Genomic DNA, 26,211 nt, shown 5'->3' with positions numbered 1-26,211 from the left:
CATGTGACCTTCATCACCCAGGCGCCTGTGTGCAACCTGCCCCCGAACCCCAGCGCCCTGCCGGATATCCAGACCACATGACCTATCCCTGCAGTGTTAGTCGGTCTGAGAAATGTGCTGGTCCAAATGAAGTGTCTCCAGAATTATGTGGATGGTTATGTGAAAAATGTTTCTATGGTATTTTCTCATTGTCATGAATTGAAGGCTTACTTGAACTTAGATAGACAGGGTACAAACAGGAGACAGAGACAGATGGACGATAAAGGGTTCAATTTAAACTGATGGCTTTTTATTCAAATGCAACCTGTTCATGTCTAAATTAAATACATGAATAACTGCACCACAGCAAGTGTGCATAAAACACATCTCAAATATTCAGATGCACTGAATGTATGATTAATAGTGGCATCACATTTGGCAGCTACACATTCATCAACATCATAATGCTGGTGAGGCAGTATATTTTGAACACAGATGTTGCATACAAAGAAAAGATATGCGAGTACTTTACACTGTTTTAACTGCTCCACAGTTATTTGCATTGTTTCCAAAATCGTAACATAGATACACAGACACATAATTAGTAGAAACGTTCATATAACAAAGGAACTGTCATTCAATGATGAAGCCAAACTATTGATCCACAGTGAGTGATTGAGATACCATTGAAAAAATAAATCACATCTTGGGTACAAATTCTACATTAAGGCTTGTAAAATGACTATGGGTAATTATCAACTCATGGCGACAGGACTGCACAGTAGTTTTAACATTTTGCTTCACAAAAGACATGGGGAAGTGGGAACGTTCTTTCTCCAGACCCTTTAACGTCCCATGGTTGGCATGGAAACTGCAGGAGTTTTCACGGTTGAGTCTTCGGCCTTCCATTGTGAAGTAACAGTTTTGATCTGTGTGTAAAACTGGATGCCCTTTAGAAAGCAGAGAAGACATCTATAATAGGATGCTCTGTAACTATGGCATCATGACCGTATTACATAACATGAAATTAAGCTTAAAATCTGGACTCGAGACAATTGGCTTTGATCAGCCATCACTAGTTAAGAGGACTGAGTGTTTTACATCGTCAGTCAGCCACAAACTCACTGTGTAGAGGTCCCAACCTTCATGTGGACTTTACCCAGCAGTACAACCCCTTATTAGGACCAGTCATACTAACTACTGTATGTCTTCAAACACCTTGTTACCTTATGTCAACTGATACTCACTTGTTTGCCGTAGAAGTTGGTGTCTCCTCTGAAGGAGCCTCGTGAGCCAGTGAAGGAGAACATGGGCAGAGGAACAGGGATGGGAACGTTCACCCCAATCTACAAAACACAAACTTCCATTACCGCATTGGAAACAAATACCCCTTCAGAGCAACTGAATGAGTAACTCTGGGAGAAGAAGGTGTACTAAATGCTAGTTCGAAGAACAAACAATGCATGAAAAATGAGTCACAACAAACCGAAAACCATTGCTTGTGTTCACAGTGTTGAAAGCATTGCATGCAAGAGGGACAGAAGAACTAAACAAAACATTTTGTTTTTGAGGCCACTTTTGTTTGTTTTTAAGTCCAGTGGAAACTCATGGTTGGTTGAGAATGTTTGAAAATGCAGGAGTAATTTTGGACACGGGAGTCAAGCCTTTTGGCTGAGGGATGGAAAAAACAGCAAACACAGGGCATAGCGGAGGCACGCAGACAAGGTAAAGTATTCACACCCTCTTGACTTTATCCACATTTTGTTGTGTTACAGCCTCAATTCAAAATGGAATAAACTGAGATATGTGTCACTGGCCTACACACAATACCCCATAATGTCAAAGAGGAATGAAACCACTCAGGGATTTCACCATGAGTCCAATGGTGACTTTAAAACAGTTACAGAGTTTAATGGCTGTGATAGGAGAAAACTGAGGATGGATCAACAACAAAGTAGTTACTTCACAATACTAACTTAAATGACAGAGTGAAAAGAAGGAAGCCTGTACAGAATAAAAATACTTCAAAACATGCTGTTTACAATGAGCCACTAGAGTAATACTGCAAAAAATGTGGCAAAGAAATTTACTTTATAGGTTGTCATTGTAAATAAGAATTTGCCTAGTTAAAAAAAGGTTAAATAAAAAATAAAATAAATGTATGTCCTGAATACGAAACGTTATGTTAGGGGCAAATCCAACACGTCACTGAGTACCACTCTTCTTATTTTCAAGCATGGTGGTGGCTGCATCATGTTATGGGTATGCTTGTCATCGGCAAGGATAGGGAGTTTTTTTAGGACACAAATACATGGAACAGAGCATAGCACAGGCAAAAACCTAGAGGAAAATCTGGTTCAGTCTGCTTTCCAACAGACACTGGGAGACAAATGCACCTTTCAGCAGGACAATAACCTAAAACACAAGGTCAAATACACACTGGAGTTGCCTACTAAGATGACATTGAATGTTCCGGAGTGGCCTAGTTACAGTTTTGACCTAAATTGGCTTAAAAATCTATGGCAAGACTTGAAAATGGCTGTCTATCAATGATCAACAACCAACTTGACAGAGCTTGAATCATTTTTAAATAATGTGCAAAGATTGTGCAATCCAGATGTGCAAAGCTCTTAGAGACTTACCCAGAATTGCTGCCAAAGGTGATTCTAACAAGTATTGACTCGGGGGTGTAAATACTTATGTAAATGAGATATTTCTGTATTTAATTTAATACATTTGCAAACATTTCTAAAAACATGTTTTCACATTGTCATTATGGGGTATTGTTTGTAAACAGGTGAATTTTAAAAACATTTTGAATTCAGGCTGTCACAACAAAATGTGGAATAAGTCAATGGGTATGAAAACTTTCTGAAGGCACTGTATTTAAGCTTTAAAACATTTAACAGATCCAAAGGAATCCCTTTTGCATTTAATTTAAGATTTCCCCTACTGTAATCCTACTAGGAAAATGTATTTCTATGTCCCCCTGTTTTGATAAAAAAAGGCACATATTTGCTATTTGCTATTTAAAGTCCACACGGGGCTGGGTGGTGAAGGGAAGAGGGGGGCAGAAGTGTTCGGTTTAGAGCAGAAGCAAATAAGGCTATACTTGCCATGGAAAATAATGGTTGTTGAGTGCATGTTTTAGAATAGAGGTGCAATGTCCTCCTTGTTTAAGGTATAGACATGGTAGAGGGTATGAATGCCTCCATTCTCCCAGGAAATAGGGACACACACATTGGTCCACAGAATCTCACCTGGCCTACATCCACCTTGTGAGTGTATTTGCGTGCTGTGGCTCCGTTGGTGGTGAAGATAGCTGTGCCGTTGCCATAAGGGTTATTGTTAACAAGGCTGATGGCGTCATCCAAGGATTCAGCCTCCAGTACAACCAGAACAGGCCCAAAGATCTCCTCAGTATAGCACTTCATCTGGGGCTAGGAGACAAAAAGGAAATTACATAATTTCAGGATATGGTCAGAAAATAAGATCAGCATACTTTTGGGCAGTACAACTAGAAGATTTGTCACCTGCATGAACACACTTACTGTGACATTGCCAATGATGGTGGGCCCCACAAAGTTTCCATTCTCATAGCCCTGGACTTTGACGTTCCTGCCGTCGAGCAGCAGCTGAGCTCCCTCGTCCACCCCACTCTGAATCAGGCTGTTGACCCTTTCCTTGGCCTGAGGGGAGATCAGGGGCCCCACGTCCACACCTGCCTGGTCCCCTGAGAGGGTTCCCAAAAAACAACCTGCATTGAGAATTCTCCCTCACAGCCACACACACAAACACACATGTACACACAAATACCCCTTCACCCGCAGACACAGACAACTCAAAAGCCCAGCAATGGCGAGGGGCCCCCAAAGGCACTCCCTCTAAAATGGCTGTTTAGGTGTTTCCTGTGCAGCCACACAAATTAGAGTGTTTATGACTGCAAATAAGGGGAATCATTCATTCTTCTCCTCCCCATCAACTTCCCTTCTCAAAGACTTGATGCTGTGAGCTACTCTTAAGCTTTGGCCGTAAATGTTGCCGCAAATTTGCAGCAAGAGTGACTCAACAAGCCCTCTCTCCCAGTTCAGCCCCATCTGAAGTTATGGTACAGCAAGAGGCGAGAAGTGTGGTTAGGGCTCGTGGGTGGCCTCAAGAGAGTGAGCAGAGGGCTCCTTAGGAATGGATAGGGCGGGAGGTGCGGGCGGGGTGAGAGGTTGAGATACCTGCATTAACTCGCAGAGCTTTTGCACGTTCCACCAGTTCAGGCAGCCAGCTGCGGGCCTCGCCCACCAGGATGGCCGTGGAGAGGGCCATGCAGCGCTGCCCTGCTGCCCCGAAAGCTGCACCCACCAGCTGGTTCAGAGTGGTCTCCTTATTTGCATCAGGCATCACCACACCATGGTTCTTTGCTCCCTACAGCAGAGCATAAGGGTGGGAATCGTTTAGCCTTCTGTCCCTTGATCCGAATACCCATGATCTGAATACCAGGGAAAAGTGATCCAATTCACATTATGTCTCAATCAAACCGACAATTTCATTGTGTTTTGGTACACCAAAGTACATTAATTTCCAATGGAACGCTGCATTGCAGAGGCAGTTGGATATATCCAACGTATGCATAAAATTGTATGCATAGACTTGACAGAAATAGTAGCAAAAGGTGAACATTTTTTTGTTGCACACATATCCAATTAAAATGATTACATAATGGAAAAAGTTTGACCGCAAAATGTATTACGCAGCATTGATGCAACGACGCTGTCGGTCTGATCGAGGCTTTACACCATGCCTTCAATGTGGTTGCATGCAAATTAGATCAGAGATGGTCTCGAAAGTTCATCCTCTTAAAGAACTTTAGTGAACAAACAATAAAAGTACAATATTTTAAGTGCTTTATATTACGTCAATGCACTTAATTTGTAGATCATTATTGTGGGTATGTGTCAAATAAGATAAATTACAAATTTCCACTCGATATTTTCCACAAAGTGTCTGGGCTCTGGATCTGAATCCCTGTTTCATCTGTACAGCTAATCAGCCAAGGTAGAAAAGAGAAACAAAGAGGATAACGTTCAACAATAGTTTTTAAGCCAACACTGCCACCCTCTGTTCATTAATGGCACAAACTCACCATGTTGGACTGTACTCTCTTGCCATTTTTAGATCCCCTCTCATAGATGTACTCTCCGGCTTGGTTAGAGCCCACAAAGCTGATAGCCTTGATGGCCGGATGATCACAGATGAAGTTGACAGCTGGGAAAGAGCGGGGCAGGGATTCATTTTGCATAGAGCACTGACAGGCCAGCCATAATCTCTCCATTATCTCATCACACTGTAAATGAATGTGAATCATAGCATAGAGACACAATGATAATTCAATGATTCACATCACAGCACCAATGTCTCCAGATATAGCTTAGAGATCAGCAGGTGATGGGACATTTAGCTTTTATCTTACCGTCGTGCTGGCCATGGATGATGTTCAGGGTCCCGTCTGGCATCCCAGCATCCTGCAGCATCTTGGCCAACAGCATGGTGCAGGCTGGCACCCGCTCTGAGGGCTTCAGCAGGTAGGTGTTGCCACACACCATGCCCATGGGGAACATCCACAGAGGGATCATGGCGGGGAAGTTGAAGGGGGCGATGCCGGCACACACCCCGATGGGCAGGCGGTAGGTGTAGATGTCCATGTCTTTTGTGATGGAGGGCAGAGTCTCCCCCAGCATCAGGGAGGTGATGCTGCATGTGTGCTCCACCACCTCTGGAGAGGAGACAGTAGGTGTCATTCAAGTACAGAGAACACTGGGTCATTCACAGAATGTGTGTGACTATCCCTCATATGGAGACTGACTCACATAAGTGACAGACCAAAGAGCTCTTTATACTAGTGACCTAGACACTGAAATAATGCTCTGATTAACCATTTCCTTGGCTGCAACAAGTATTAACAGAGGCTAATAAAACATCTCTCTAAATATTGCCCTTTGGAAAAGCCAGTGCACGTGAGACTTACGCAATCCTCTGAACACATCCCCCTCTGCATCTGCCAGGGTCTTGCCCTGCTCCAGAGTAATGCTCCTGGCAAGCTCTTTCTGGAACACAAGACACACACACCATGAGCCAACACACACTTCAAATCAGTTTAATTTAAAATGAGTAACTCAAACTAAGCAACAGCTGCTGTAAACAAATAGTACTTTGTATTTATTTGCATTTGTATTTATTATGGATCCCCATCCCCTACTCTTCCTGGGGTCCGGCAAAATTAAGGCAGTTATACAATTTAAAAAACATTACAATACATTCATAACAGATTTCACAATACACTAAGTGTGTGGCCTCAGTCCCCTACTCCACTACCACATATCAACAACACAAAATCCATGTGAATGTATAGTGCGTATGTTATCGTGTGTGTGTACGCATGTGTCTGCGCCTATGTTTGTGTTGCTTAACAGTCCTCACTGTTAAATAAAGTGTAGTTTTATCTGTTATTTAAATCTGACAGACTTTTCCCATAGTCTGTTCTGGACTTAAGGACTGTGAAGAGATCTCTGGTGGCATGTCTTGTGGGGTATGCATGGGTGTCTGAGCTGTGTGCTAGTCATTTAAAACAGACAGCTCTGTGCTTTCAACATGTCACAAATACAAGTAGTGATGAAGTCAATCTCTCCTCCACTTTGAGCCAGGAGAGATTGACATGCATATTATTAATGTTTGCCCTCTGTGTACATCCATGCTGCCTTGTTCTGTGCCAATTGCAATTTTGTGGGACTACTGTTCTACTGTTCTGGACTACTGTTCACAACTGAACAGTAGTCCAGTTGTGCCAAAACTAGAGTCTGTAGGACCTGCCTTGTTGATAGTGTTGTTAAGAAGGCAGATGGACGGACTTCTCCCAATCTTAACTACTTTTTTTGTTGTTCTTTTCACCCCTTTTTCTCCCCAATTGGTAGTTACAGTCTTGTCCCATAGCTGTAACTCCCGTACGGACCCGGGAGAGGACTTGCATCCTCCGAAACACGATCCTGCCAATCCGCACTGCTTCTTGACACACTACTTAACCCGGAAGCCAGCCACACCAATGTTTTAGAGAAAACACTGTACAGCTGGCAACCGAAGTCAGCGTGCATGCGCCCGGCCGTCACAAGGAGTCAATGGAGCGCGATCGGACAAGGACATCCCAGCCGGCAAAACCTTCCCCATGCATTCTCCGACACACGACCCTGCCAATCCGCACTGGTTCTTGACACACTACTTAACCCGGAAGCCAGCCACACCAGTGTTTTGGAGAAAACACTGTACAGCTGGCAACCGAAGTCAGCGTGCATGCGCCCGGCCGTCACAAGGAGTCAATGGAGCGCGATGGGACAAGGACATCCAAGCCGGCCAAACCTTCCCCGAACGATGCTGGGCCAATTGTGTGCCGCCTCATGGGTCTCCCGGTCGCGGCAAGCTGTGACACAGCCCGTGATCGAACCCAGATCTGTACTGACGCCTCTAGCACTGCGATGCAGTGCCTTAGACCGCTGTGCCACTCGGGAGGCCCCGTATCAATATGTTTTGCCTATAACTGTTTACAATCCAGGGTTAATCCTAGCAGTTTAGTCACCTGAACTTGCTCAATTTCCACATTATTTATTACAAGATTTAGTTGATGTTTAGGGTTTAGTGAATGATTTGCTCAATTTCCACATTATTTATTACATGATTTAGTTAAGGTTTAGGGTTTAGTGAATGATTTGTCCCAAATATAATGCTTTTAGTTTTTGAAATATTTAGTACTAACTTATTCCTTGCCACCCATTCTGAAACTAACTGCAGCTCTTTGTTAAGTGTTGCAGTCATTTCAGTCGCTGTAGTAGATGACGTGTATAGTGTTGAGTCATCCTTATATATAGAGAGCTTTACTTAAAGCCAGTGACATATCATTTGTAAAGATTGAAAAAAGTTAAGGGCCTAGACAGCTGCCCTGGGGAATTCCTGATTCTACCTGGATTATGTTGGAGAAGCATCCATTAAAGAACACCCTCTGTGTTCTGTTAGACAGGTAACTCTTTATCCACAATATAGCAGGGGGTGTAAAGCCATAACACATACGTTTTTCCAGAAGCAGACTATGATCGATAATGTCAAAAAGAGCTGCACTGAAGTCTAACAAAACAGGCCCCAATCTTTTTATTATCAATTTCTCTCAGCCTATCATCAGTTATTTGTGTAAGTGCTGTGCTTGTTGAATGTCCTTCCCTATAAGTATGCTGAAAGTCTGTTGTCAATTTGTTTACTGTAAAATAGCATTGTATCTGGTCAAACACCATTTTTTCCTAAACTTTACTAAGGGTTGGTAACTGACTGATTGGTCAGCTATATGAGTCAGTAAAGGGAGCTTTTCTATTCTTAGGTAGCGGAATGACTTTCCCTCCCCTCCAGACCTGAGGGCACACACTTTCTAGCAGGCTTAAATTGAAGATATGGCAAATAGGAGTGGCAATATCGTACACTATTATCCTCAGTAATTTTCCATCCAAGTTGTCAGACCCCGGTGGCTTGTCATTGTTGATTGACAACAATCATTTTTTCACCTTTTCCATTAACTTCTTTATGATAGGGGGCAGCATTTTCACTTTTGGATGAATTGCGTGCCCATAGTGAACTGCCTCCTACTCTGTCCCAGATGCTAATATATGCATATTATTATTACTATTGGATATAAAACACTCTGAAGTTTCTAAAACTGTTTGAATGATGTCTGTGAGTATAACAGAACTCATAAGGCAGGCAAAAACCTGAGAAAAAATCCAAACAGGAAGTGAGAATTCTGAGACTGGTCAATGTTCAACTCATCGCCTATTCAATTCCCTGTAAGATATGGATCTATTTGTACTTCCTACGCCTTCCACTAGATGTCAACAGTCTGTAGAACGTGGAATGAAGCCTCTAGTGTGATGTGGGGCCGGATGGGAGGTGTTTCAGTCATTGGTCTGGCAGAATACCAGTTCCTGGTTACCCGCTTTCCTCATGATATCGCCTTGCGTTCCATAACTTCTACAGACATGAAGGAATGCTCCGGTTGGAACGTTATTGGATATATATGATAAGAACATCCTGAAGATTGATTCGCTACTTAGTTTGACCAGTTTATTCGACCTGTTATATAACTTTTTGAAGTTTTCGTCCGATTTCGCCTGCATCTGCGCGAGCGTTTGGACATGTGCACTAAACATGCTAGCAAAAGTAGCTACTTAGACATAAGTAATGGACATTATCGAACAAAACAACAATTTATTGTGGAACTAGGATTCCTGGGAGTGCATTCTGATGAAGATGATCAAAGGTAAGGGAATATTTATGATGTAATTTTGTATTTCTGTTGACTCCAACATGGCGGAGAAATTTTGTTATTTTTGAGCGCCGTCTCAGATTATTGTGCTTTTTACGTAAAGTTTTTTTTAAATCTGACACAGCGGTTGCATTAAGAACAAGTGTATCTTTAATTATATGTAAAACATGTATCTTTCATCAAAGTTTATGATGAGTATTTCTGTTATTTGACGTGGCTCTTTGCAATTTCTCCGGATATTTTGGAGGCATTTCTGAACATGGCGCCAATGTAAACTGAGATTTGTGGATATAAATATGCACATTATCGAACAAAACATAAATGTATTGCGTAACATGATGTCCTATGAGTGTCATCTGATGAAGAACATCAAAGGTTAGTGATTAATTTTATCTCTATTTCTGCTTTTTGTGACTACTATCTTTTGCTGGGAAAATGGCTGTGTTTTTCTGTGGCTATGTACTGAGCTAACATAATCGTTTGGTGTGCTTTCGCCGTAAATCCTTTTTGAAAATCAGACATGTTGGCTGGATTCACAACATGTGTAGCTTTAATTTGGTGTCTTTCATGTGTGATTTCATGAAAGATTGATTTTTATAGTAATATATTTGAATTTGGCACAGTAGATTTTTTCTGGCTTTTGCCCAAGTGGGACGCTACCGTCCCACATATCCCAGAGAAGTTAAACATTACATTACGGAATTCAAAATGACAATGCCTTTCTTTCATAATTTGGTCCGATATACTTGGATGTGTAGTGTCAGCGTTTGTTGCTGGCATGTCATCCCTAAGTTTGCTAATCTTGCCAATGAAAAAAATCATTAAAGTAGTTGGCAATATCAGTTGGTTTTGTGATGAATGAGTCATCTGATGAATGATGGAGCTGAGTTTGCCTTTATTTCCCAAAATTTCATTTAAGGTGCTCCAAAGCTTTTTACTATCATTCTTTATGTCATTTATCTTTGTTTCATAGTGTAGGTTTTTCTTATTTTTATTCAGTTTAGTCACATGATTGCTCAATTTATAGTACGTTTGCCAATCGGTTGTGCAGCCAGACTTATTTGCCATTCCTTTTGCCTCATCTCTCTCAACCATGCAATTTTTCAATTCCTCATCAATCCATGGGGATTTAAGTTTTTACAGTCATTTTCTTAATGGGTGCATGCTTCATGCTTATTAGTAACTGGGATAAGCAATTTCATAAATGTATCACGTTCAACGTCTGTTTGCTCCTCATTACACACCACAGACCAACAAATATTCTTTACAACATAGGAATAGTATGGAGGCATTGTGGTGTTTCTTCTTTCTTATCACCTAAGGAACTAGTATCTATCATGCCTAAAAGTGTGCCATTGAGAGTAGGGTTCATATTAATCAAATCCATGCTGAATTTGTATGGTACAAAATATTAAAATTATATGGCATACAGAGGCGGTCTTTGAACCCCAAAACATGACAGAAAAACAATGTGCAACCAAAAGTGCATGACGTTAAACGTGCAACGGAGAATTATGAGATTTGACGTTTGCTTCTAGCGGTTTTGTACCATACAGTATGTACAACAAGTTATTGTCCCTGCTACAGACTTACAATGTTGTCCTTGATAAGCTGCTGATAGCGCAGAAAGATCTGTTGGCGTGCCAAGATGGAGGTTTCAGACCAGGAGTGGTAGGACTGTGAGCAGGAGTCCACAGCAGCCAGCATCTCTTCCTGTGTAGCCTTGGGGACGTGTGCTATCACCTCGTTGGTGGCCTGTAACAGTCAGAGGGAAGAACACATTAGTGGGTGAACTGTAACCTGATTATCAAAAAACATATTTGATTGGTATGAAGTGTGCTCAGCTTGAGCAGATAACTTCAACACATTATGATCTGACACACACTGACAAAACCATCAGATCGGGACATTTCATCAAAAATATTGCAATTTCTTTGACTCTTGAGAGAGAATTAATCTCATTCTAAATCCCGATGATATGAGTAAACTGAAAGCAAAGGAAGGCCGAAGGAGCAAAGTGCCAGCTAACTGACCTTTGAATTTTCATGCAAAAGCATTCTTGAGAATTATAACAACTTGAGATAGATCTCAAGAAAACAGCACACCAATTTATTGCACACCTACAGTACCAGTCAAAACTTGACACACCTACTCATTCAAGGTTTTTTCTTTATTTTTACTATTTTCTACATTGTAGAATAACACATACGGAATCATGTAGTAATCAAGAAAGTGTTAAATCATGTAGTAAATAAGATTTTCTTTTATTTGAGACTTCAAAGTAGCCACCCTTTGCCTTGATGACAGCTTTGCACACTCTTGGCATTCTCTCAACCAGCTTCATGAGGTAGTCACCTGGAATGCATTTCAATTAACAGGTGTGCCTTGTTAAAAGTTAATTTGTGGAAATTCTTTCCTTCTTAATGCGTTTGAGCCAATCAGTTGTGTTGTGACAAGGTAGGGTTGGTATACAGAAGATAGCACTATTTGGTAAAAGAACAAGTCCACATTATGGCAAGTACAGCTCAAATAAGCAAAGAAAAATGACAGTCCATCATTACTTTAAGACATGAAGGTCAGTCAATCCGGACAATTTCAAGAACTTTTAAAGTTTATTCAAGTGCAGTTGCAAAAACCATCAAGGCGCTATGATGAAACTGGCTCTCAGTACAGGAAAGGAAGACCCAAAGTTACCTCTGCTGCAGAGGATAAGTTCATTAGAGTTAACTGCACCTCAGAAATTGCAGCCCAAATAAATAATTCAGAGTTGAAGTAACAGACACATCTCAACATCAACTATTAAGAGACTGCATGAATCAGGCATTCATGGTTGAATTGCTGCAAAGAAACAACTACTAAAGGACACCAATAATAAGAAGAGACTTGCTTGGGCCAAGAAACACGAGCAATGGACATTAGACCGGTGGAAATTTGTCCTTTGGTCTGATGAGTTCAAATGTGAGATTTTTGGTTCCAACCGCTGTGTCTTTGTGAGATGCAGAGTAGGTGAATGGATGATCTCCGCATGTGTGGTTCCCACCATGAAGCATGGAGGAGGAGGTGTGATGGTGTGGGGGTGCTTTGCTGGTGACACTGTCTGTGATTGATTTAGAATTCAAGGCACACTTAACCAGTATGGCTCCCACAGCATTCTGCAGCGATACGCCATCCCATCTGGTTTGCGCTTAGTGGGACTATCATTTGTTTTTTCAACAGGACAATGACCCAACACACCTCCAGGCTGTGTAAGGGCTATCTGACCAAGAAGGAGAGTGATGGAGTGCTGCATTAGATGACCTGGCCTCCACAATCACCCGACCTCAACCCAATTGAGATGGTTTGGGATGAGTTGGACTGCAGAGTGAAGGAAAAGCAGCCAACAAGTGTTCAGCATGTGGGAACTTCTTCAAGACAGTTGGAAAAGCATTCCTCATGAAGCTGGTTGAGAGAATGCCAAGAGTGTGCAAAGCTGTCATCAAGGCAAAGGGTGGCTACTTTGAAGAATATAAAATATATTTTGATTTGTTTAACACTTTTTGGTTACTACATGATTCCATATGTGTTATTTAATAGTTTTGATGTCTTCACTATTATTCTACAATGTAGATATAGTAAAATAGTAAAAATTAAGAAAAACCCTTGAAGGTGTGTCCAAACTTTTGACTGGTACTGTATATGTATACTCATAAAAGTCTAGCTCTTTTTCTTTTACATAATAGTAATGGACCTATAACCTTGGCATTGCTGAAAACTTGGGACAATTTTGTGCAGAAACTGGATAAACTGGTCAAAACTCAGGTAACTGATTAACCAGCTAAGTAGACCTTAATTTAGCAGTGCATGCCCATCCAAGGTGTTGTTGGTGCATTATTCTATGCATCAACTAATAAAATGCGATGGGTAATAGAATTTAGCAGACTATATTTGAGCTCTTTAAGGCCTAGTTACTTACCGGATTGTGAATATCTAACCATTCTGAAGTCTTGGATTCAACGAACTTCCCATTAATAAATAACTTTGTGGTGGGCTGCGGGGAGACATTTTTAACATGTTCAATTTCTATCAGAAATACAGATCTGTGTGACAGTTAATCCTCTAGTGGTAAACTGTTTGTAGTCATATACAACCACCATAATTAAACTCTATTATGAAACTGTTATTACTAACCACTGAGGAGGAGTAACACATGTTCCTGACCTGAAGAGGTACCTGCTGAGAGGAAGCAAGTGGTTAGCTGTAAAGAATCATTAATCCATGAGTTCATGCATTTATTATGAATAGTATCATATCAAATGTCAGTTATATAGCATTAGAAGGTAAGGCCTACTACCAGGCCTTCTGTTAGGACGGAAGATTAATTTACAACTATGGCAATCCCAAATATCATTGAAGTGCAACTGGGCCGTGAAGGTATACCTGGGGATCAATTTTACAGTGATTGTAGGAGGGATTACTAAAAGCCCAAAATGTATCAATTAAACAATGTAGCTGGAGAGCACACATGGGAGTCATAGAGCTGCACAAAGCTTGACAGGCAGCTGCATATGATAAGCACATACAAAGAGCAGGATTCTAAGGAGGAATGGTTCCTTAAATTTAGTGACCCGGAGAATAGTTGAGAACAAGACAAGAGCCAAGCCATATGGCATCTATCACTTTGTAAACAATGTGAAACATTTTGAACACAGGAGGTTGGTGGCACTTTAATTGGGTAGGTCGGGGTTGTGGTAATGGCTGGAACAGAATCGGTGGAATAGTATCAAATACACCAAACACATGGTTTCCATTCTTGCCATTATTATGAGCTGTTCTCCCCTCAGCAGCCTCCTGTGCTTTCGAAAGCTGTTAGTGTCTTCATTAACTCTTGGGTAAAGCATTATAACATGAGTTCTTACCCCTTTCTTCAACAGTGATCTCATTACAGTCGTTGCCATGATGAAAATGTGTTTATTGTTTGATTTATCCCAAAAGAATGTCCCAAACCCCCTTGCAGGACCGTGGCCAGGAGACGCACTTCAAACTTACTCTCTCACCTACATGGATTTCAAATAAGGAAGGGTCTAGAAATATCTGGTCAGTTATTGGCTTAGAATAAGACCGCTCACAAAAATATACATCTTATTGGCTGAAACTACAACGGTATTAGCCAATCTCTATGTACAATTAAAGATAAACCGCCTTTATTAGAAAAAACGATCTCAAAGCAAGTATTTCATTGGATACAACGCGGATCAGTCTTTTTGACAACTCAACTGGTTCATTTACGTAATGTCTGTCAGAGTTTATCACCAAATGTTATAATATAGCTACATTTATGAAACACGGTGGAATTTATAATACGCGTGATACAGGAAACGATTGCCAGTTTGTATCATTGCGCATAGGCAAAATCGCATAACTGCCAGCCGTGATCGAAGAATCAGAGTAGATTCTGTGACATGTCATTGTCAAAGTAGTTTATTTGCACAACAGTAATAGTTTATTGTCTCTAGCCTACTTATAACCTGCAATGCGGCTCTCACTCGCATGCCTCACAAAGGTATGCCTATTCTATCAATTATTGCTTGCAAGTAGACACGTGTGCGATACTAAAATGTGGAAATATTTGCAGAAAGTTACTGGGAGAGTGCTTAGTCATAGACCAAAAAAAACAAGGAGGAGGGGTATTTGAGAAAGCATTCTATTGGCCGCTAGAAACTGAGATTTTTTTTATTAGCGTTAGGAACTTGTAATCGTTGAACGCCAGATCTGTCTGAATACTATGGCAACTCAAACAAAGGTGAATCAATGAGCAAAGTTCAGTACTATATGATAATATTGTATTGTTATCACGTGAACTGATTTATTTTTCTCCCCTTTAGCCCATACTTCATGGATATTTCAGGAGTTCATGTTCTTGGAGGGTTCGAATTGGTAAGTTCCTATGTAGTCTTCTACGTCTCTGCCTACTTTACAGCATTAGAAAAGTGTCTGGCTTTGACCCTGGAAAGAAATAACCTACTTTGCTTCTTCCAGCTTTTGCTCTGAAAGGTATTGCATTTGACCAAGTTCCAGTCAATCTTATCAAAGATGGGGGTCAGCAGGTAACTTCGTCATACATCATGCTTTTTCATCAGGTAGCGGTAATTAACCTCTATAATGGTATATTAGATATAATGTCCTCACACTGTACCTATTGTATATTTCAGCTTACAGACCAATACAAGGCATTAAACCCTTTGCAACAAGTGCCTGCTGTCCAAATTGATGGCATCACCCTGTCACAGTCGGTGAGTCCAATAATGTTATTGGTTTGTCACTGTTAACAGTTATGTACTTTTGAGATACTGATAAAAGTCAAAAGAACCTCAAATCTAGCTCCATATTCCCAAAATATAACATTGACTACTGACAATAATGATAAGACCTATCCACTCACACTCAGCTGGCAGTGATCCAGTACATTGAGGAGACCAGACCAGGACCCAGGCTTCTCCCTGCAGACCCAAAGAAGCGTGCCCAGGTGCGCATGATCTCTGACCTCATCGCCTCCGGGATCCAGCCTGTGCAGGTGAGGGAATTACAGCACAAAGAATGTGGGTAAACGAGAGAAAAGAATACAACAAATTGAAAGCACACCAGTCCACTGCAGATCTCTGACCTTGTTTGCAAAACAAACTAGGTTTACTGTATGGAAGGAAAGCAAAATCAAATGGCAGAACCTCAGACATGCTGACATCATGGTTGAATGACCATTGCAACAATTATGATGGTGATGACTGTAGAGGTACTCAGTCATGACTGATCATTTTGTATTTCAGAATTTGTACGTGCTACAGAAGATTGGAGCAGAGAAGTTGCAGTGGGCGCAGCATTTCATCCAAAGAGGTTTTGAAGGTGGCTAGAATAGCCTTACATTCAACATGCCACTATAGCTCATCTCCAGACAGCCATTACAGGCCTGACTCCATGTCACTGTGTGTTTCTCCTCAGCCTTGGAGCCAATTCTGAAAGAGACGGCTAGCAAGTACTGCGTAGGGGACGAGGTGAGGGGACACTCGTTCATCACATAAAAACACAGTGGCAGTGTTAAGCTAAGTATCTCAAGTTAGGTTTTTTATTTTCACACGCACAAGTAGAGTGAAATGCCTTTCTTGCTTGCTCATTCCCAACAATGCAGTAATCAATATCAGTAGTACAAAAAAAAGTAGAACAAAAATACACGAGAAATAGAAATAAGAACACAAGAAAGTAAGCTATATACAGGGTCAGTGCCAATACCATATTTACAATGTGCAGGGATACTGGAGTGATAGGGTTAGATTTGTATAGGAGTAAGGTGACTAGGCATCATGGATATGATAAACAAGAGTAGCAGCAGCATACAGTGCCTTCAGAAAGTATTCATACCCTCTTGACTTATTCCACATTTTGTTGTTACAGCCTGAATTCAAAATGGATTAAGTAGATATTTTTCGCACCCATGTACACACAATACCAAATAATGACAATGAAAATGTTTAGACATTTTAGCAAATTTATTGAAAATGAAATACAGAAATATCTCATTTACTTAAGTCAATACATGTTAGAATCACTTTTTTAGAATCACTCAGCGATTACAGCTGTGAGTCTTTCTGGTTAAGTCTAAGAGCTTTGCGAACCTGGATTGTACAATATTTGTACATTTATTTATTTTTATTCTTCAAGCTTTGTAAAGTTTGTTCTTGATCATTGCTAAATAGCTATTTTCAAGTCTTGCCGTAGATGTTCAAGCTGATTTAAGTCAAAACTGTAACTAGGCAACTCAGGAACATTCAATGTCGTCTTAGTAAGCAACTCCAGTGTATATTTGGCCTTGTGTTTTAGGTTATTGTTCTGCTGAAAGGTGCATTTGTCTCCCAGTGTCTGTTGGAAAGCAGACAACCAGGTTTCCCTCAGGGATTTTGCCTGTGCTTAACTCAATTCTGTTTTTTTTATCCTAAAAAACTCCCTTGTTCTTGCTGATGACAAGCATACCCATAACATGATGCAGCCAACACCATGGTTGAAATATGAAGAGGGGTGTGTTGTATTTGCCCCAAACATAACACTTTGTATTTAGTACATAAAGTTCATTAGACTTTTTTTGGGGCAGTTTTACTTTTAGTGCCTTTTTGTAAACAGGGTGCATGTTTTGGAATATTTTTATTCTGTACAGGCTTCCTTTTCACTTAGTATTGTGGAGTAACTAGAATGTTGTTGATCCATCCTCAGTTCTCCCATCACAGCCATTAAACTCTGTAACTGTTTTAAAATCACCAATGGCCTCATGGTGAAATCCCTGAGCGGTTTTCTTCCGCTCCAGCAACTGAGTTAGGAAACACACCTGTGTCTGTGTAGTGACTGGGTGTATTGATACACCATCCAAAGTATAATTAATAACTTCACCATGCTCAAAGGGATATTCATTGTTTACTCCTGAACTTATTTAGGCTTGCCATAACAAAGGGGTTGAATACTTATTGACTAGACATTTAATCTTTTAATGAATTTCTAAAAATGTCTAAAAACATAATTCCACTTTATATTATGGGGTATTGTGTGTAGGCCAGTGACACAATCTCAATTTAATCCATTTTAAATTTAGACTAATAACAAAATGTGGAAAAAGTCAAGGGGTGTGAATACTTTATAAAGGCACTGTATATGATGATTGTACAGTATGTGAATGTGTGTAAAGTCAGTATGGATGTGTGACGTTGTTCTACAGTAGACCTCACTAAGTTGAGGAATTCTTGATTTAACTAAACAATGTTTACCTCTTAGATCTCCATGGCAGACATCTGTCTCGTCCCTCAAGTCTATAATGCTGAACGGTAAGGCACCCTCCATCATTCAGTCAGAACTGGAACAGAAAAACACCACAGCATGAGACAAATTTTACACTGAACATACAACCCAAATGAAGAGACTTTTTACATTTGCCAAACAGGTTCAAAGTGGACGTTGATCAGTTCCCAACTATCAAAAGGCTAAACCAAACCTTAATGAAGGTAGACGCTTTCAAAGTGAGTCATCCATCTTGCCAACCAGACACACCTGCTGACATATGTACATGAGAACCCCTCTGACATCTACAGGAGCCAGTAGTGCCATCATCATTGAATACTTCAATAAAATTCTTTGATATGAATCATTTGGTTTCAATCTCGTGACTTGAAATAAGACTAAAATAAAGAATGTTTGGGTTAAGACCATGTATTACTTGTATGATGAGAAGTTGAGTTTGAATATGTACATTTTAACCTCTGATACAGCACGTTCCCCCATCTTGACATATGCCCAACATGACACTGGAACATAGTGGATTTGTGAAGATAAATACAATAGAAAACATGAAAGTGCCCAATACCAGCCCACTGGTATACACATGAGGAAAGTGGAAATGGCTGTCTGCTCTTTGTTTAATAATTGGTTTAGCAAAATAGCTGAAGTTCAACTAATATCATGCAGAAGTTCATTAACCCATGCTTAAATTTTTTTAATTAAATAGAAAGTTCTTTGCTTTCAACACACATTGGTGAGAAAATATCTAGAACACAGGAGAGATGTTGTTTGTTAGATCTGGTGCCTAAACCATTTCTCAGATGGGGAGAATGACACTTAAAAAATCAATATAAAAAAGTTAACAACCCATAACGTAATGTCAGACACCTGACAAGTGTGATTAAAAAGGCATAACTTGCACCATAATTGACAATCAAAATCCCCCTCCAGGAAAAGAGCAAATCAGGCTAGACTACAGCCTTCAGTGGCCACAATAAAACTGTTACTGAAGACTTAATTACATCTAAGCCTAATGTAACAGAGCCATTACACAGAAGAGCAAATACAAAGGACTCAACAGTCCCTGTATTAGTTCTGCCCATGATACATTCACTCATATCATTCAGAATTTGTAAGCCAGACACAGGGATAAAAAGTCAAATTTTCCCCCCTTATTCCCCATAAGGCTGTTATAGTCTCTCCTTAAGGTCCAGTCTCTTATCTCCAGGGATCTCCACTGTGCACTTCACTGTGTCATTGAAGAAAATCCCGGCGCAGTCTGAGCCCCCAAACACCAGCAGAGTGCTGTGGGTGTTGGTATGCTCGCCCTGCTTCTGTTTGACAGTGTCTGGGAGGACAGAACCTCCCAGGTTGATCATGCTGTGTCCGGCACGAGGCTTGGCGCAGAGCAGAGGGGATACCACTGAACTCCACATACTGGTGTCTGAAAATAACCTAAAACAGATTTTTATTCATAGAATTTGAAAATGAATGATGCTGGATTACCATTTTAACTTTCTTGAAAACAAGATAGGGCTGGTTGAGGGTGTATTCACCCACGTTGAAGATATGGATGTCCTGCAAGGCACCAATAGCACTAGAACCGCCACTGACCAGCATCCTGTTGTCTGATACTGGCAGTGCTGCATGATATCTGATCACACAGACGAGATAGGGCAACGTTATCAAAGTAAAAAGGCATTTCTACATCATTCCAGACATCATTGTGTGGATTACAGTAATAAATATAAGATTAACAAATGGCATAGAATTAAATCAGTCATTTAAAAAAGAATGGTCACAATATTGGTCTGTGTGGCAATTTAGAAATTGTTTTTCCTCATAGCAAATACATGTTGATGTCCTAGATATCCAAAAGATGAAAAAAATCAGATAGGCATTGCGTTTACATATTACAAGGTTGAATAAATATGTTCTCACCCTCGAGGCAGTGATGGCATGATCTCATATTTCACAGCTGTGTACTCCAAAAAGCCTTTTGCTAAAATAAAGAAAATTGCATTTGAAGATTAAGTTGTAACTAGCTTTGTGTAGAGTAATCCAAATCACCACTCTTTGTCACAGCCTTACCGAGATGCAAAATGTTGAGGTTGTTCAGGTAGGTTGCAGTCTTCCTGCCACCAAAAATGAGCAACCGGTTGGACAAAAAAGTAAACATAAAATGTGTTTGTTAAATAAACACTGTCGTCCTGTAATGGTTAAATACATTAAGCAAAGTATTGTAATAGCCCAATGCCTCTACAGAAATATAATCAAGGAACATTGACCCAATCCTAGGTAGAGGTCAGATCCCTCCACAATGGTTTGGTACCAGAGCTCAAACTCTGGGTTAAAAATGTACAGAGCGTTACTGTAGGCCTTGTCTCCAGGACAGCAGCTTGGATGGCACAGGACAAAATAGGGCATTTTAATAAGATGGCACAGGACAAAATCTCTCCCAATTGTTTTACACAAGTTATCAATATTAGGAAACAGTCGACTCATCTCACCTATTTCCATTTTCCATAGGGAGTCCTCACAGCGGGTTTGGTCATACGCTCCTCCAATGACAATGACCATCTCGGGATCACTCAGACACATGTTATGGCTTCAGCGCTTTGATGGACAAACTGAAAATAAAATATCCTTAATGTTTTATATACAATAGAATATCTGGCATTTGAAATAAATTACTTATTTGATTGAGAATTCTGACCGGCTCTGCAATTTGTCTTCATCATTCCAGTCTTCTCCACAACACTGTTCTCTCTAGATAGTTTCCTTTTCATGGGACTAGATGTCACGACTTCTGCCGAAGTCGATGTCTCTCCTTGTTCGGGCGGTGTTCGGCGTTGCGGGTCGACGTTGCCGGTCTTCTAGCCATCGCCGATCCATTTTTAATTTTCAATTTGTTTTGTCTCGTTTTCACACACACCTGGTTTTCATTTCCCAATTACTGGTCATGTATTTAACCCTCTGTTTCCACCATGTCTTTGTGTGTGATTGTTATTTGTTGAGGTCGGTACGTTTCAGGCTGGTTTTGTCTGGGTGCTGTTTTCACCCGTGTTTTGTGGCAACCGTTATTGTTCGCACATTGGTACTGTTACTTGTGCTATTTTTTTAAGTAAAGTGCGTTGTTCACTCATCGCTGTTCTCCTGCGCCTGACTTCATGCACCAGCTACACCCACCGCCTGACACTAGATGCTTAAGCAGTGTCCTTCTGAGGGGTAATAACAGCTTCAGGGGTCCATCCGAAGCGACCCCTTCCCAATCACTATCCGTCTGGGGGTCTTATTTTTCAAATACCATGAAGATAAACGTACAGGTGCAATTTCTCTCCCCTACTTCATGGCCGTAGGAAGATGTTTTGGGTGCTGTCGACAGTCTGCTGATTAGTATTTTTCTCCACTCATACAGGAATAATAAAGGCCTAGTGCACTAATTTGGTGTGATTTGTTTAATTGTATTGTTTTTTTGTTATATACAGTACTAGTCAAAAGATTGGACACCTACTTATTCACAGGTTTTTCTTTATTTTTTACTATTTTCTACACTGTAGAATAACACATATGGAATCATGTAGTAACCCAAAAAGTGTTAAACAAATCAAAATATATTTTATATTTTAGAATCTTCAAAGTAGCCACCCTTTGCCATGATGACAGCTTTGCACACTCTTGGCATTCTCTCAACCAGCTTCACCTGGAATGCTTTTCCAACAGTCTTGAAGGAGTTCCCACATATGCTGAGCACTTGTTGGCTGCTTTTCCTTCACTCTGTGGTCCAACTCATCCCAAACCATCTCAATTGGGTTGAGGTTGGGTGATTGTGGAGGCCAGGTCATCTGATGCAACACTCCATCACTCTCCTTCTTGGTCAAATTGCCCTTACACAGCCTGGAGGCTGTTGAAAAGAGATGTTTCTCACCAATGTGTCCTGTGTCCTGCGTCCTGTTGAAAAACAAATGATAGTCCCACTAAGTGCAAACCAGATAGGATGGCGTATAGCTGCAGAATGCTGTGGTAGCCATGCTGGTTAAGTGTGCCTTGAATTCTAAATAAATCAGACAGTGTCACCAGCAAAGCACCCCCACACCATCACACCTCTTCCTCCATGCATCACAGTGGGAACCACACATGTCGAGTTCATCCATTCACCTACTCTGTGTCTCACAAAAACACGGTGGATGGAACCAAAAATCTCCAATTTGGACTCATCAGACCAAAGAACAGATTTCCACCGGTCTAATGTCCATTGCTCGTGTTTCTTGGCCCAAGCAAGTCTCTTCTTATTATCGGTGTCCTTTAGTAGTTGTTTCTTTGCACCAATTTGACAATGAAGGCCTGATTCAAACAGTCTCTGGACAGTTGATGTTGAGATGTGTCTGTTACTTGAACTCTGTGAAGCATTTATTTGGGCTGCAATTTCAGAGGCTGGTAACTAATGAACTTATCCTCTGCAGCAGAGGTAACTCTGGGTCTTCCCTCCCAGTGGTGGTCCTCATGAGAGCCAGTTTCATCATACCGCTTGATGGTTTTTGCGACTGCACTTTCAAAGTTCTTGAAATTGTCCAGATTGACTGACCTTAATGTCTAAAGTAATGATGGACTGTTGTTTCTCTTTGCTTATTTGAGCTGTTCTTGCCATAATATGGACTTGTTCTTTTACCAAATAGGGCTATCTTCTGTATACCACCCCTACCATGTCACAACACAACGGATTGGCTCAAACACATTAAGAAGAAAAGAAATTCCACAAATTAACTTTTAAGACACACCGGTTTACTGAAATGTATTCCAGGTGACTACCTCATGAAGCTGGTTGAGAGAATGCCAAGAGTGTGCAAAGCTGTCATCAAGGCAAAGGGTGGCTACTTTGAAGAATCTCAAATATAAAATATATTTTGATTTGTTTAACACTTATTTGTTTTGATTTGTTTAACACTTTAACACTTTTGGTTACTACATGATTCCATGTGTTATTTCAGAGTTTTGATGTCTTCACTATTATTCTACAATGTAGAAAATAGTAAAATTAAAGAAAAACCCTGGAATGAGTAGATGTGTCCAAACTTTTGACTGGTACTGTATATTAATTATATTTTAATTGTGATTTATCAGGGGGTGCTGCAGCACCCTCAGGTAAAGAGATTGATTTCTGTCTTGTCAGCTTTGAGCTAGGCTTAGCAAATGCTGTCTCTTTGATGTGAGGAGTTGGGGGTTGTAATCTGCAAAGAGTGAATCATACATACACTTTAGTATCCTGTTTCATTTAATTACCATGCCGTCCCTAGGAGGGGTGAGTCACTTAAGTGGGTTGAGTCACTGACATGATCTTCCTGTCCGGGTTGACGCCCCCCTCCGGTTCGTGCCGTGGGGGAGATCTTCGTGGGCTATACTCGGCCTTGTCTCAGGGTAGTAAGTTGGTGGTTTGAAGATATCCCTCTAATGGTGTGGGGGCTGTGCTTTGGCAAAGTGGGTGGGGTTATATCCTGCCTGGTTGGCCCTGTCCGGGGGTATCGTCGGACGGGGCCACAGTGTCTGCCGACCCCTCCTGTCTATTCTGCAATAGTTTATGTGTCGGGGGGCTAGGGTCTATGTTTATGTGTTGGGGGGCTAGGGTCAATCTGTTATATCTGTATTTCTTCTGTCTTATCCGGTGTCCTGTGTGAATTTAAGTATGCTCCCTCTAAATCTCTCTCGCTCTCTCTTCTCTCGGAGGACCTGAGCCCTAGGACCATGCCTCAGGACTACCTGACCTGATGACTCCTTGCTGTCCCCAGTCCACCTGGTCGTGCTGCTGCTCCAGTTTCAACTGTTCTGCCTGCAGCTATTGAACTCTGACCTGTTCACCAGATGTGCTACCTTGTCCCGGACCTGTTGTTTTCGACTCTCTCTCTCTACCGCACCTGCTGTCTCCAACTCTGAATGATCGGCTATGAAAAGCCAACTGACATTTACTCCTGAGGTGCTGACCTGTTGCACCCTCTACAACCACTGTGATTATTATCATTTGACCCTGCTGGTCATCTATAAATGTTTGAACATCTTGGCCATGTTCTGTTATAATCTCCACCCGGCACAGCCAGAAGAGGACTGGCCACCCCTCAGAGCCTGGTTCCTCTCTAGGTTTCTTCCTAGGTTTCTGCCTTTCTAGGGAGTTTTTCCTAGCCACCGTGCTTCTACATCTGCATTGCTTGCTGTTTGAGGTTTTAGGCTGGGTTTCTGTATAGCACTTTGTAACATCGGCTGATGTAAAAAGGGCTTTTAAAAATACATTTGATTGATTGATTGATTGACAATGTAGACCCCTATAAGGATAAATGCCACAGAAAATCAAAAGTAGTGACAGGTCTAGATAAATCCATAGCAAACTAGTAGAAACCCCTGCCTTTGGAACCCCTGTAACTCACCCTCTGACTCCCAGAGGTGTTGAGTAGAGTATGGGAGAAATGGCTGTTGTGCTCGACTGGGCTGGAGTGTTTTCTTGGTACAAGCTGAGTATTGCTGATGAAACTGGCTTCATTCTTTTTTAGGAAAGAGTTGAAGATACTGGTACATTATGTAGGTACTGTTTTTATCATTCCACATACCTGCCAAGAGGAATGAAGTACCTGGTCAGTGTTTAATTCATAATGTGACGGGTGTCACAATAACAAAACCGAACAAAAATATAAATGCAACATGTTTTATGAGCGGAAAGAAAAGATCCCAGAAATGTTCCATATGCACAAAAAGCTTATTTCTCTAAAATGTTGTGCACAAATTAGTTTACATCCCTGTTAGTGAGCATTTCTCCTTTGCCAAGATAATCCATCGAGCTGACAGGTGTAGCATTAAACAGCATGATCATTACAGGTGCACCTTGTGCTGGGGACAATAAAAGGCCACTCTAAAATGTGCAGTTTTGTCACACAACACAATGCCACAGATGTGTCAAGTTGAGGGAGCATTCAATTGGAATGCTGACTACAGGAATGCCCACCAGAGCTGTAGCCAGAGAATTTGGCCTGGTGCAATTGGGACAATCTGGAGTTTTTTTGTGGATAAAAGATGGGACGCCAAACCTTTTTTGTCCTCTGGTCCTTTTGCGAGTCACCCCTTCAGTTTTTCAGGTAGCTATCAGGTTTTTGGTTGTTTCATTTTTTTTGTGGGCATGCAGCAAACCCCCAATTTCAGCTAACATTATTCCCAATCTTTATCCTTGCAGTTCACAGCAGAAATGTTTTCGGTGTCTTACCCAATATTAGACCTCTGAATTAATCCGAGGTCCTATATTGGGCTATCCCATCTGGACAAGAGGAATACCTATGTAAGAACGCTGTTTAATGACTTTAGCCCAGCATTCAACACCATAGTACACTCCAAAATCATCATTAAGCTTGAAGCCCTGGGCCTGAACCCCGCCCTGTGCAACTGGGTCCTGGACTTCCTGACGGGCCGCCCCCAGGTGGTGAAAGTAGGAAACATCACCTCCACTCCGCTGATCCTCAACACTGAGGCCCCACAAGGGTGTGTGCTCAGCCCCCTCCTGTACTCCCTGTTCACCCATGACTTTGTGGACAAGCATGCCTCCAACTCAATCATCAAGTTTGCAGACGACACAACAGTAGTAGGCTTGATTACCAACGATGAGGAGACAGCCTACAGGGAGGAGGTGAGGGCTCTGGGAGTGTGGTGCCTGCAAAACAATCTCTCACTCAACGTCAACAAAATAAAGAAGATGATCGTGGACTTCAGGAAACAGCAGAGGGTGCACCCCCCCAATCTACATCGACGGGACCGCAGTGGAGAAGGTGGAAAGCTTCAAGTTCCTTGGCGTACACATCACTGACAAACTGAAATGGACCACCCACACAGACAGTGTGGTGAAGAAGGTGCAACAGAGCCTCTTCAACCTCAGGAGGCTAAAGAAATTTGGCTTGTCACTTAAAACCCTCACAAACTTTTCCAGATGCACAATTGAAAGCATCCTGTCGGGCTGTATCACCGCCTGGTACGGCAACTGCATCGCCCGCAACCGCAATGCTCTCCAGAGGGTAGTGTGCAACGCATTACCGGGAGCAAACTACCCGCCCTCCAGGACACCTACAGCACCCGAT

General features: G+C 41.3%; 2 protein-coding genes across 3 annotated transcripts; one reads left to right on the top strand and one right to left on the bottom strand.

The window, feature by feature from the left end:
* Positions 1-255: 255 nt before the first annotated feature.
* Positions 256-14,357, bottom strand: LOC120060312 (methylmalonate-semialdehyde dehydrogenase [acylating], mitochondrial-like). 2 transcript variants are annotated; one of them, XM_039009513.1, is made up of 12 exons: positions 14,218-14,357; positions 13,490-13,534; positions 13,275-13,349; positions 10,916-11,077; positions 5,996-6,074; positions 5,441-5,743; positions 5,114-5,235; positions 4,206-4,395; positions 3,531-3,712; positions 3,240-3,419; positions 1,227-1,325; positions 256-929 (listed from the first exon to the last, which is right to left on the bottom strand). In XM_039009513.1, the coding sequence occupies exons 1-12, from the start codon at positions 14,254-14,256 to the stop codon at positions 825-827; spliced, it is 1,581 nt and encodes a 526-aa protein (XP_038865441.1). In that variant the 5' UTR covers positions 14,257-14,357; the 3' UTR covers positions 256-824. The 2 variants fall into 2 exon arrangements, with proteins under 2 accessions (XP_038865441.1, XP_038865442.1); XM_039009514.1 differs by having other exon boundaries at positions 13,490-13,531.
* A 612-nt stretch (positions 14,358-14,969) lies between these two features.
* On the top strand, positions 14,970-18,476 carry LOC120060311 (maleylacetoacetate isomerase-like). Its single transcript, XM_039009512.1, has 9 exons — positions 14,970-15,101; positions 15,184-15,235; positions 15,338-15,405; positions 15,511-15,591; positions 15,747-15,872; positions 16,123-16,198; positions 16,295-16,347; positions 18,110-18,159; positions 18,276-18,476. The coding sequence occupies exons 1-9, from the start codon at positions 15,084-15,086 to the stop codon at positions 18,400-18,402; spliced, it is 651 nt and encodes a 216-aa protein (XP_038865440.1). The 5' UTR covers positions 14,970-15,083; the 3' UTR covers positions 18,403-18,476.
* Positions 18,477-26,211: the final 7,735 nt, after the last annotated feature.

Source organism: Salvelinus namaycush, chromosome 15, assembly GCF_016432855.1.
Source record: "Salvelinus namaycush isolate Seneca chromosome 15, SaNama_1.0, whole genome shotgun sequence".
Classification (NCBI taxonomy): domain Eukaryota; kingdom Metazoa; phylum Chordata; class Actinopteri; order Salmoniformes; family Salmonidae; genus Salvelinus; species Salvelinus namaycush.
The sequence above is the reverse complement of the archived record's forward strand: the minus strand, read 5'-3'. Positions and strand labels throughout refer to the sequence as shown.